The sequence below is a fragment of the Bactrocera tryoni genome, chromosome 3 (genome assembly GCF_016617805.1).
Source record: "Bactrocera tryoni isolate S06 chromosome 3, CSIRO_BtryS06_freeze2, whole genome shotgun sequence".
Taxonomy (NCBI): domain Eukaryota; kingdom Metazoa; phylum Arthropoda; class Insecta; order Diptera; family Tephritidae; genus Bactrocera; species Bactrocera tryoni.
In genome coordinates this window covers 73,554,658-73,568,391 of record NC_052501.1, presented here as the reverse complement: position 1 = coordinate 73,568,391, position 13,734 = coordinate 73,554,658, and the positions used below count along the sequence as shown (strand labels likewise).

Sequence of the window (13,734 nt, the reverse complement as noted above, 5' to 3'; positions counted from 1 at the left end):
TAAAAAATATATATTTCGCGAACTTCCACAGAAAAAATAACCAAAAATTTTTTCAAAAAGAGTGATCTTTAAAAGATTCCAAAATTTCCAAATTTTTTACGGATCTGTAAATATTAGTATTAAGTTTAAATATTTCGTATTTATTTTCAATAAGCATCACTACTAATATACCAAATTCTGTCTCCTTTACAGGTTTTTCACTTTTTTATTAACAACAATGCTTCCAAATAGGAGGCCACCTATCAGCACATAGAAGGCGTGGCTGAATGCATAATTCTCCATGTCACAGCTTAAATTCTACGAAAACAATACGTGAACAAGAAAACATGATTAAAACGATAGCAAATAAAATACTGGAAAATGTGCCAACCAAATCGTCGAACGTCTTACCAAAGTGTTGGAATAAATTTAAAAGTTAAGCCCAAATCAGCGCAGTCATCAATGCAAAAGACTTGAAAGTGTTGAAGTAGTAAAGCATATAACAGTTTACAATTGTACACAAGTGTTGAAAATTTCCAAAAACAAAAACATACAACTGAACAGCAGAATAACACGCTTCTAAAAAGCGCAAACGCCAAGCCTACCTTTCCGCAAAATGCAACACTGCGCGTCCAAGAAGTGCACAGCTTCGACAACGACGCCGTCGCGGTCGCTGCAGGTCTCTTCCATATTAACACCAACGTCACACACGCTGCTCAGTATATTATGCACCATTTTGGTGCTAAACAGCTGGACCAGCTTAACGCCGGTGGCGTGTCAGCGGCCACTGCTCAATCACACCAGCTACAACTCGATTGCGGCCGCACAGCAGCACAATTATCTGGGCAGCGGCAAACAGCTGCGCAATGGACGCACACGCGATATGCCAATACCGCAAGCGACCATCGTCGTTGACGCAGCGTGGCATGTTGCCCTACGACGATTTCGACGGACCGGATGGTACGCGTGCACCGCCCTTGGGTGGACGCGGTGGTGGACGCGGCGAAACCAGTCGACGGCGTCTAAATCTATCCGGTTTGGGTGCGAGTGTTGGACGACCCAACAGTGGACGTGGTGGCATCGATTCGTTGCGCAAAGAGTTGATGAAACCGTCTGTGGGCGGACCAGGTGGTGGTATTAGTGGCACGAATATCGGTTATCCATCCTATTCGGCGACTTCGTCCATAGGCAAGATAGATGGTTTGGGCAGTTTGGGACCGGCTGACCGTTATGGTGATCAATTGCGTCCCGGTGCGGAGACACTATATCCAGCGCACTATCAACCGCAATTCAATGGCAATCAAGCTGGTAAGTGTGTTTTCAATTATGTTCGAGTTTTTTCAAAAAACGAATTTATTTATTTTTGACTTTTTTATACGCTACTACAGACCCCACCGATGCTAAGCCGTTCCGTGTTAGTCCGAAGAAGTCGTACAATTCCATTTCGGAAATACGCAAATTGAATAAGCAACGTTTTCCGCCACAAGGACAAGCCGATGAACCGGATGGCGGTGTCACCAATGGAAATATCGATGGCCATGACGGCGACGTTGATGAACACAGAGATCCGTTGGAGGTGATCAAAGAGAAGATGCGCAATACAGCACCCAAATCGGTGAGTCGCCTATACCACCTTATATTTAACTAAAAATAGCAAATCCACGAAACATTAATCTTGCCAACAAATGCAGTGATTTAAATATGTATTTCTCTGTACGTGTGTTCTATAAGTGAATAAATGCAGCTGCGCGCTTTTTGCAATATGCTATACACCCTTTCTCACCGAACGCCACATCCATCTAACCCCAGTAATGTCTGCCACAAACTCTGGTTGACTCCGCCAACGAGCCACAGCCAACCCGCTTGCCTCCCACTAGCTCGGGCGGTATGTGTTGCGTCCGTCAGACCATCAGCTTGTGGCTTGCTGCAGCTGTACTGCGTCGCGCGTAGCGCTCCGTAATCACTTAACGGAAATGAACTTAAGGCATTTACCTCTTTATAACGTCACAGCGCGCTACTTACACACACCTCGCAACCGCATTACATGTTGCAACTGTCACTTTAATGAGCAGCCGCGTGCCACAGACAGCCTGGCAGGCCGATCCAAAGACAATCTATACATAGAAATAGTCGTGGCGTATATTGCTTAAGCAACAAAATAGCCGAGGTTGCGGCAAACTTATGGTGACAGCTGCAAGAAAAGCAAAATAAGCACAGAGAGTGCTTTGCTGTTGTTGTTTTAAATTAAAGCGCAAATTATTTGCGCCCCTCCGCTTTCTTTTTCTTTTTTTTTTATGTTGTTGCATCTTGTCAACCGCTCAACCGCCGTTGGCAGCTCCTCCAGTGTTGTCGCAGTTTATTGCTCCAAGTAGTTCCAAGTGGTGTATGGTTTCAGGCCAGAAATGCGCTTAATTCAATCAATTAGGTGGCAGCGCTATTAGAGCAGTTTTCGAGTGCAGCGCATAGGCAAATATATATGTACATATGTATGTATGTATGTTGATAGTGAGAGCGAGATGTGAAATTCAATTGCTTTAAAGTTAGCATCCACACACATACTTGTGCAGCTGCCTGTTTGCTCCTCGAAGGTAATCAAATAATTAGTGTTTAATAAAAATGGCAACTAAATGAAAGTGATTGGTGTGATGACAATCTTTGGTAGTTGCGTATATGGAAAGTGCACTGGCAGTTGTGAGCTGGGTGCTGCCGAGCTTCGGTAATAGTGCTATAGTCAAATAAGTGTTAACTATTCCGTTCAAAATATGAACTTTCAAAAGCTTTTCGACTTAAACTTTGTATATATGAACTTCGTTTTATATGAACTTTCAAAAGCTTTCCAACTTAGTGTTTTCCTTACAGCCTAATACTAGCTCAATACTTACTTATTTTGTGTAATAATTTCTTTGGCGAAAGCTATCATTGTCGAGATCAGTGCTTCACCGTCAGAGCTTTCACCTTGAAGTTCTAGAAGGAGCTTTGTACTTAACATTAGGGCATACAAAAACATCATATAATCGTTTCAAGCAATTCCATAGAATATGATCACTACTTTAAGGTTTTAGAAATCAACACTTGCTCTCACTTCCAAGCTTAAGAGCATGCCATCAAGGCTTTTTGTGTTTTTATAGACTAAAACAAGAAAAAAAAGTTAACCTTGATTACAGCGATATACAAAAGCTTCTTTAGAAGAACTTTGTTTGGTCAGTTTACATGGCAACCGTTATCCGATCTGAACAATTTCTTCCGACATTCCGATTGAACAATAAGTCATGGCAAATTTGGTGAATATATTTCTTCAAAGTTCCATACAAGCGTTGGTTCAGGATCATCTTGTGTCTGTTAGCTCAAACCTTAGCCCTCTAAAACGAAAAGACTAGTTCACAACAGCAGCAGAACTTTGTGCTTTAAAGCTCTTGATATCCAGGGTTTGTCCGGAAAGTAATAGGGCTGATTTTATTCTGCCATGACTGCACTTCGAAGTGTGCGCGCACCGACTTAATTCAGGAGAGGGCGTTCCTAGCTAACAAACGAGCGGTAGTGGCATGTTTTAGTAGCACCAGGCCTTTTTGGAGAGCCGAGAAGAGGCCGCTTATGAGGACCGTGCAAATTCAAGTGAAAACGATGCTCATTGTCTTTTCTGACATCAAAGGCACCATGAATTTGTTCCTCCTTTCTTGTGAACAGCTACCTAACCAAGGCCGGCATTCCAACGCTTCCGCAGCCGCTCTACAACCCAGATGTGGCCCTGGACTTTTTTTTTTGTGTCCTTGCGTAAAAAAGCCGATAAAAGCCAAGTATTTTCAGACGACAGAGGGGATCCAAGCAGCATATACCTCGGCTCTCAAGGATATTCCGGAGAATGCCTTCCGTGACGCCTTCAATTCAATGCTTGGAAATCGCGCAGGCAACGCTGCACATTGACGCAGTAGGAGCCCATTTTGAAAGTTTTTTTAAAGAATTGTAAGATTAGTTCATTAATTTTTATTTTAAATCGACTCAGTCCTATTACTTTCCGTATTTTAAAATGAGAACAAAGAATATCATATTTAGCGCGGCGCAATTCTACTTTTTCAAGGAATAATCGGACAGTTTCAGAAAAGCCAAATATACTATTTTAGAAATTCAGAGATCATATCTCAAGTCTTAGCACTGTTAGAGCATAAGAAATACACCGCCTTTCTTGTGAACAGCTAACAGCACCTAACCAAAGTGCGGCATTCCAACGCTTCCGCAGCCGCCCTACAGCCCAGATGTGTCCTTGTACTTTTTTTGTTTCCTTGCCTGAAAAAGCTAGAAAAATGTCTCAGCAGCAGAAGTTCATTTTGTTTATCAGTACTTGACAAACTCCAGGTATGTCCCCTAGACCAAAGTACCGACTCGTTTCTAAGAGATAAGATTCGGGTAAAGTGTGGCCATTCTCAACTTTGCAGTTTCTGGCGATTCCACTGTAATCAGACTCCCAAACAAGTCATATCTTTTCTGAATCTCACATAATTGTCGATCTCTTGCCCAGTTCAAAATATGACTTAAAAGTAAAAAATTGAAAAGTAAACAGGTCCACTAAAGTTATAAATGTAGTACTTTGAACTAAAGTAAATAATCCTTTCGGTCTGTCATTCGCTCAAGAAAAAATGTTTTACCCTTATCAACTTCAACTAAATTACATCATATAATTTTCTCATCTACAGAGTCCTTACGAAACGCAGACCGACTCCACACCTTCCTCGGAAATTGAAGATCAGCTTGGTGTGAAATGCACTTTTGAGAATGCTTGCGCATGGAAATGGGCGGAAGGACTACACGACGGCTTTCAAGTGATAAGCGGTATGGAGTTAGTAAAAAAGAATATGACCGGTCTATACCCTGGCCCTATAGCAGACGCCACCGAAGATGGAAATGGTATGTGAATATCGTGTACCACTTTGTACTATTATGATACACAATTTCAAACATAATTATATATACTTTAGGACACTTTTTATACGCGCGTCTGCTGCCCACCACAGAGCAAGTGAATCTCACATCACCACAATTCAGCACAACCATGGAGAAATGTTACCTCGAAGTGTATATGCATCAAAGCGATATGAGTCATGGACTTTCGCGTGTAGTCGTCGAACCAATGGATTCGCAGGAGAGTTCATGGGTGCCAGCCGAAATCGTTGGCGACAACTATCGCCAATGGGGACGTAAATTCTATCGGCTCGGACGCATATCACGTGACTTCCGCATTGTTTTCGAGATTGTGCCCAAACTGGGCGAAAGTCAGAAGGCACATGTGGCCATCGATAATTTACATATGGTCAATTGTTTCCCAGAGGGCACCAAATCGGAGAAATGCAGTACATCGCAAATAAAATGTATGATGAATAAAGTGCCGGTTTGTATACCGTTACCGCGTATTTGCGACATCACCAAAGACTGCGACGACGGCGAAGATGAGCTGCTTAATTGCGGTAAGTGAACTGAAAACCCTACATTCATACATTACTATATACTAAATATAAGATAACGCTTCGGACGAAGTGTGTAGCGAGTGTGTTGTTGAGTGACAGTAGCTGTCATTGTTAAAATAATTTACATAATAGCTGCTGATTACTACTTGACCGCTGCAACGACAGCGTTATGCATACAGACATATGTATGTTCAAGTAAAGCCGTGGTTCAGCAGCAATGTCAAGTCAAAAGTACGCTCGAGTGAAATTCATAAGGCATGTAATTTCATCCACTCTACACAGCAAAAAGAACTGAAATAAACTGTCCGCGCTTATCTTGTCTTCTTTTCAACACTTAAGCCACTCTCTTTCTTTTAATTCCACACAGACAAAATCCCTTATGGCGGCCGCTGCGACTTTGAGCAGGACTGGTGCGGTTGGCGTGACTCGGGCAAAACGATGCTCACGTGGTCGCGTCATACAGGTGCCTCGCCCACACACGATACCGGACCCGATGGCGATCATACACAGCAGCATCTCTTGAACGCCACCGGTGGCTATTATATGCTCGTCAATATGAATCAACATATGAACAACTCGGATAAGGCGTCGCAGGTCGGCTTCGCCAGCAATGCGTTCATGATTAGTAAAACCTTCAATCCGCCGCCGCTGGTGCATGGCAATCCCAATTCGCCGTATAGGAACTCATGCGTGGTACGATTTTACATACATCAGTTCGGTAAGAATCCGGGCAGCATAAATTTATCCGTAGTTGAGATGAAGGAAAAGGAGAATATAACAACGACGCTTTGGTGGAGTAGTAAGAATCAGGGTAGTGATTGGCTGCGCGCCGAATATATACTACCGAACATCACGTCCAAGTAAGTGGTGATAGAGAAAGCTCATATGTATATATTTACAGAAAAATATTGGTGAAAAAAGTGTAGCTTTGAAGTAAGTTTATCAGTTTGATATCTCAGCTCAAATTATTGTTCTGTAGTTTATCCACAAGCTAAATTTGTTCAAAGGCTTTTGAAGACCTTGAAAATGTAAGTCCCATAACTTCTCACTGAAAGAGTCCCAACAATTTGGACTTACGAGTCTGTAGACTTCCAATTCTTAGCGTCGAACTTCTCATATGTGGTTGTAATCCCCTTTAGGTAATAAAAAGTCAATGCAGTTGAGGCCAGGTGAAATTTCCATAAGTTTTCTTAACGTGATCAAGGGTTTGCATAAGAATCGTGTTTATTTTCCGTGATAGTACGCCTAAAATTAAATCCAAGTTTTGTTGTCGTCAACTAATGGTAAGATATCCGATCAAAACCAAGTAATATGAACGTTTTACTTCGCGGAACCGGAATCTTAGACATAACAGATTACTCTGGCGATAAGTCCCGCCAAGATTAGGTTAGGTTAGGTTTGGTTAGGTTAATCTGGTAGGTCAGTAAGCCACACATAGATCAATTTGGTTCTTTGCGATACCGGATGGAGTTCAGTTGCTAAGACTAAGAGGGATAGTCAGTTTAGGATGTTTGACGCGAATTTTAACAGCCTGTGCGATCTCACAGAGGCTTTTAAAATTTGCGTCAAACCTCCTGCAGTGTATCATACTGTGGTGACCCCAGATGCTAACTGCGTAGTCTGGCCAATGCGGGACAAGTGCATACTCCATTGTTTCCCTGGTGCCCTGCTCTAGACATTTCTTACAGTCTTCTCGATCTGCCAGTCCCATTCAGCCGGCGTATGTCGCCACCAGACAGTGAGCAGTTAGTATTCCCATCATGTTCCCTCAGTCTCTTCTATCGAGTGCCAGTAGGAATTTTGTGAACTTTCGATCTACCGTTTTTCTCATGCCTTTGGGAGTTTTGCACCCAGGTAGCTCGTTCCATCGGGTTTCGAATCAAGATAAAGCCTTCTGCCAAGTTCGTCGTATAGACAATGCATAGGTTTCCCAACGTTGATTACGTTTTCGGATGTTAGCCGCACACCATTCTTGGCAAACTTTGTTAACTATTTCATTGCCCTCGATGCCTTTGTGGCACCCAGTAGAAGTGAAGTTGCTTCTGGCAACACTTTCCACTGCTGCCCTGCTTCCCAAGACACTTCTGGTCGATATGCGATATGAGGTTACTGCCTTGATTGCTGCTTGGTTGTCTATGTAGATGTTGACTCTGGATTTGCCTTCAAGTGCATTAGAAGGTCTAAGTTAATACTCTGACTTAGACTTCGTTCGAATAATTTTCATATTTTGTCGCACTTTCTGAGCTGTTAATACCAAGCAGGGAACTTTGCGTTTGTTGTTATTACACATTTGCATTCCTTCTTCAGATACTTCTTACACTTTGAAGCGCGCAAAGGAATGCGTATCTTCTCCGATGTGGCCGTCGATGATATTTCCTTAAGTCCCGAATGTTTCGGCTTAAATATACCAAAAGAGCATCTTAACGGTTATAACTACTGGGACGTGCGGCATAATTTCCGAAGTCCATCGCATAAAGATTATGAACATAAACACTGTAAGTAAATTAAATGGCACAACACCATATTATCTAGACAGATTTCACAATATGCTCTTTACCACACAGATCTAGAGTTAACAACATGTGACACACGTGGTATGATAGGACCGACACAGCTGGAATGCGAGGTCGCCTATAACGAGAACAACCAAAGTCACGTATTAAATGAAGTGCAGGTTATCGAAGAAGAAAGTAACTATAGGGGTATGCAGAAATGGAAGGTGCCACACGAGGGTTACTACACGTGAGTCTCAACAAAGCTTTAGCTCACACGACATTACTTCAATGAATGCGTTTACCTTTTACAGCATTATTGCTAAGGGCGCCAGTGGTGGTTTGGGTTCTGGCGGTGTTGGTTCTTCGCGTGGCGCCATGGCTGTGTCCGTGCTCGAGCTGCACAAGAACGAGGAGCTCTATATACTTGTGGGTCAACAGGGTGAGAATGCTTGCATCAAATCCTTGAGCGCCGGTCGTGAAGAGGGCTGCGGCGTCGATGGTGAGGAACTGGATTTGAGTAAATACAGTTTTAGTTCGAAACAACATATGGTGAAGAATATTTACATTGAGAATGGCGCTGGAGGTGGTGGCGGTGGATCCTTTGTTTTCCTGGTAAGTTTAAAGTAAACAAAAGTCAAGAAAGTAAACTCAACTTTGCGCAAACACAGCTAAACTCTGCTAAGAACGAGGCTGTACCGCTGTTAATTGCCGGCGGTGGTGGCGGTCTCGGTATTGGCCAGTATATCGATGAAGATTTCCAACATGGACAAAAGCCGAATCCGAACCGTTTTGGCGTTACCGGACAAATACATGGCGACCAAATGAATCTGAAAACTGCTGGTCCCGGCGGTGGTTGGCGCGCCAAAAACGATCAAAGATTGAGTCTGAAGTATGGTGCGGCACTGTTGCAAGGTGGATATGGCGGTCACTCATGCTACACCGAAGGTTTGGGCAACAGCAACGTTAGCACAGTAACCAAGCACGGTCAAGGTGGTTTTGGTGGCGGCGGCGGTGGTTGCAATACTGGCGGTGGTGGTGGTGGCTATGCCGGCGGTGACGTCTATCTAAATGAATCGAACGGTGAGGGCGGCACTTCGTTTATTAGCGTTAGCCGTAGCCTGAAGGAGTTCAGCATTGTCTATGAGGGCGCTAGTAGTGGTTCTGGTTCGGTGATAATCATACCAGCTATCGAGGGCTGCGGTTGCGATTATCGTTGTATAGCTCTGGATGAATACCGTTCGTCGGTGCGTTGTATATGCCCGGATGGTTGGCGTCTCAAGAAAGATAATCAAACCGCATGTGAGGGTAAGTTAGACGCACAAAATGAAAAATTTATAATATTTTTAACGCTCGATTTTGTGATGCGCAGTGCTAGCTGAAGAGAGCTCGTCATACTCTTATCTCATCGGATTCTTTATATTCCTGGTTGTGCTATTGGGCGCCGCACTTACAGCGCTCATCGTCATACTATGTAAGTCGAAAACACATACCTTTATTGTTGAAGATTGTAGTGTTAACACTCTTACCATCTCTTTTAAACGCTCGTGTGTTCTTTCAAACATAAAACCTCATATATTCTCGCGAATACACTCAATGCTCTTTACAGATAATCGTTATCAGCGTAAAAAGCAGGCCAAACTACGACACAAGATGCTTTTGGAACAGGATCTACAACTCAGTCGCTTGCGCCACAACATCGACGACTCAAATCTGACTAACTTTAATCCCAACTATGGCTGCGACGGCATACTTAACGGGCGGGTCGATGTTAAACAGCTGCCACAAATCGCACGTGAGAGTTTAAGACTTGTAAAGTAAGTGCGCAAACTTTAATTGATCACTTTTGTACCCATTTTATTCATATGATCTCTTTCCCACTCTATGCACAGAGCACTAGGACAGGGCGCTTTTGGCGAAGTTTACCAAGGTTTCTATCGTGCACGTGACAATGATACCGTTGAAATGCCAGTAGCCGTAAAAACTCTACCGGAAATGTCCACACGCCAGGCCGAAGAAGACTTCTTAATGGAAGCAGCCATAATGTCAAAATTCAATCATCCCAATATGGTACACCTAATTGGCGTTTGTTTTGATCGGCATCCACGTTTCATTGTACTCGAGCTGCTGGCTGGCGGCGATCTGAAGAACTTTTTACGTGAGGGCCGCAGCAAACCCGACCGTCCATCACAGCTCATCATGAAAGATCTGCTATTATGTGCCCAGGATGTGGCTAGAGGTTGCGAATATATGGAGAGCAAACGTTTCATACATCGTGACATAGCGGCACGCAATTGCCTGCTGAGCAGCAGAGGTCCCGGCCGAGTTGTGAAGATTGCTGATTTCGGCATGGCGCGCGATATTTATCGCAGTGATTACTATCGCAAAGGTGGTAAAGCCATGCTACCTATTAAGTGGATGCCACCAGAAGCCTATGTGGATGGCATCTTCTCGGTCAAAACCGATGTATGGTCATTCGGTGTGCTGTTGTGGGAGGTAAGCGTGGCTTAAAATAAAGGTTTTGCAGCAAACTTATGTTGAATGTCTGGTACTTACAGGTTTTCAGTTTGGGCATGATGCCATATCCGGGTTTACAGAATCCTCAAGTCATGAAACTGGTTGCTAATGGTGGACGCTTAGGCTCACCACCGGCTTGTCCACCAGCCATTTACCGTATAATGGCTGATTGTTGGAATCCTACACCAGAGCATCGCCCAAATTTCAACAGCCTGCTAAACCGCATAAATGAGGTCACTATAGTAAGTACAAACACTATTGAAATCGAAAATGTTGTGAGTTAAAAATATATTTTTTTCATTACAGGATGAAGAACTAATGGAGTCACCTATACCAGAAAGCATCTTTCATCCGCTAACAGCCAACGGCGATCAGGTTGTTTTACATCCACCAGGCGGTGAAGAATTCTGCTTACCAATACCACAAACGTCCGACTATCTGATACCGCTACCCAGCGGTGCCGCTGTCGGTCTAATCGCCAACATGGACTATGCCAGCGCAACTGAGGGTTCATACGACTCGACCGGTGCCGTAGCCACCATTTCAACGGCATGCAGCGCCAATATCTGTACACCACCAGCAGTCGCGTCACCTAATGCACCGAATGTCGAATTCAATATAGACGGCGCCGCCGCCGCAATGGGTGACAGTGACTGTTGGGAAACTTCCTTCATCTTACCCAACTCAAAGAGCGATCAGCCGCTTTTAAGCGGTGCTGTTGGCGGTGTGAGCACAACAAACGTCAACGACTCGCAGCGCAGCATACATGATGCCGTCTTGAATGGTGCGTCAGCAGCAGGCAATATGAGCAATGGACATAACAGCAGTAGTCAGCATTCACCGGTACTGCACAATGGCATGAATGGCATTAAGATGAATCAGCTCAATCACAACAATAACAATAACAACAATAATCATCATCATCATCATCATCACCACGAACATCAACATGCCGACCAGCATGTCGTGCACGAAATGGAGGAGGCCAAACTGATCAGCTTGGATACGCCACAACCGACACCGACTACCATACAGCCGCCACTGTCATTCTGCTCACAATTGGACGGCATCACACTCGATCCGGCGACGCTCACCAAGAGTCTGCAGCAGCATAAGGTTGGCGCTGGTGGCATTATTAACTCTGCCGCCACCTCATCCTATGCCAACGTGCAGATGATGCCGTCGTCGGTGAACGCAACGCATCAATTGATTGGCGCTGATGTGGCAATTAAGGAACTGCCACTGCCAAATGGTGGTGCTGGTGTTGGTGGAGTTGAAAAAATTAACGGTATGATCGATGCGACGCTGCCAAACGGACCGTCCGGTGTGTTGAATGGTGTGGCGACTGTAAATGGTAATGGTGTTGCGGCGGCGGCGGTGAATGCTGATACGGCGGCGCCATTCACAATACAGGGTTACAACGATCGTTACAAGGATAAACATGCCGAGATCAGCTGTTAGACAGCTGAATGCACGCACGAAACGAAAACAGCTGTTTAACGGCCGACAATAGCTGAGTGTACACAGCTGTTGGGCGCAACTACGGTGACGACAACGACGGCAGCGTTAAACGCAGCCGGTAACGAGTCAGCGGTGTACAGGGTGTGTTGGTTGTATTGTATTTAATTTTCACACAATGAAAATACATATTTGTATAAGAAATATATTTAATAAAAAATAAATAAATAAAAATATTTATTAAGAAATAATTTTATGTATATACTTATAAGCAAAAAATAAATGTCATTAATTTAAGTATAAACGCAAGACAACAGGAAAATTAATTATAATTATCCAAAGCAGAACTGGCTGATTTTTACAGAAAACAAATATTATTATAAATTACACAATAAGTAAAATGTATGTGTGTAAGGCACAAGGGCAAACTTGAAATGACAGTGAATTTAAGCATAAATAAATAGATACAAATAAATATATTGGCATAGCTGATTAATTTTAAGACACACTGTTTATTTTTAAAAGATTACATGTTTAAGAGATGAAACCGCGCATACACAGTTATAGATGCATGTGTATGTGCATTGTGTGTTGAATAGCGGCGGCAAAATTTGTGACGCTGCATATTTTTAAGTTTTACATATGTACATACATAATATATATAAGGTAGTTTATTTATACGCGTATATAAATGTATGAATAAATAATTAAAGGTTTAATAAATGTAAATTTAAATAATTTTCATATAATTTTTAGAATGCTTGAGAAAAAAATTATGCCATTGCGAGAGTGAGAAAGTGTAGGGGTTTTATAAAAAAATTAAAAAGTTTGTTAAAAAATAACATAAATTAAAAAAAAAATTAACTAAAAATAAATATAATTAAGAAAAATTAAAAACAATTAATAAAAATTAAAAATAATTAAAAATATATAATAAAAATTAAAAATAATTAATAAAATTAAAAACTAATTAACTGAAGTTAAAACTAACTAATTAAAAAATGTAATAAAAATCAGTTTTAATAAACTTTTTGACTAAAGAAATGATAATTTTCTGAAAAAAAATTAATAAAAGATCTAAATTAATTTAAAAATAAAATGATTAATAAGTTTAATAATTAAAAAAATTATAATTTTCTTAAAAAAACAATAATAAAAATCAAAAAAATAAATAATAAAATTTAAAGAAATTTAGCTAAAGGTGAAAATAACTAATTAAAAAATTAACAAAAAACAAGCCTTCTTAAATTTAATAATTAAAAAGATTATAATATTTTATAAAAAATTAATAAAAAATCAAAATTTATTTAAAAAGAATATAATTAACGCAGGATAAAAATTATTAAAATAACTAGCAACAAAAGAATTACTAATAAAAATTTATAAAAATTATTAAAAAAAAGTTAATTAATACAAAATATAAGTAATTAATTATAATTAAAGTCATTTACAATTTATAGGTATTTAAAAGTATTTAATGTCATGAACAATAACTAAAAAATCAATATTATTATAGATTAATTATTTAATATAAGTAAAAAAATAAAGAATTACGATCAAAAACTTTATTATTATTATTATTTAAACTTTTTTATTATTATTATTTAAGTTTTTTTTTATCATTGGTCTTTATTTTTGTTTCCTATTATAATTTAACATTTTTACTAATTATTTTAATGTTTATGTTTTAACAATTAAAATTATTTAAATAAAAAAATCGAGATAAAAACAATCAATAAAAAATTAAATAAACCCAAATAATATAAATAATTATAGATAATACATGTAATAATAATGTGCTAAACTTGAAAATTAATAATTAAAAAATAATT

The 13,734-nt window shown here is 40.8% G+C and overlaps 1 protein-coding gene across 1 annotated transcript; it reads left to right on the top strand.

Annotated features, from left to right (window-relative positions):
- The first annotated feature begins 595 nt into the window (after positions 1-595).
- On the top strand, positions 596-12,602 carry LOC120771666 (ALK tyrosine kinase receptor). The gene is given in 15 exon segments (XM_040099782.1): positions 596-882; positions 884-1,287; positions 1,368-1,594; positions 4,668-4,878; positions 4,950-5,435; positions 5,803-6,295; positions 7,743-7,930; positions 8,000-8,177; positions 8,242-8,542; positions 8,599-9,235; positions 9,300-9,401; positions 9,537-9,744; positions 9,820-10,423; positions 10,486-10,686; positions 10,751-12,602. Coding segments are annotated over 15 exon segments (5,682 nt in total). The 3' UTR covers positions 11,906-12,602.
- The last annotated feature ends 1,132 nt before the right edge of the window (positions 12,603-13,734 follow it).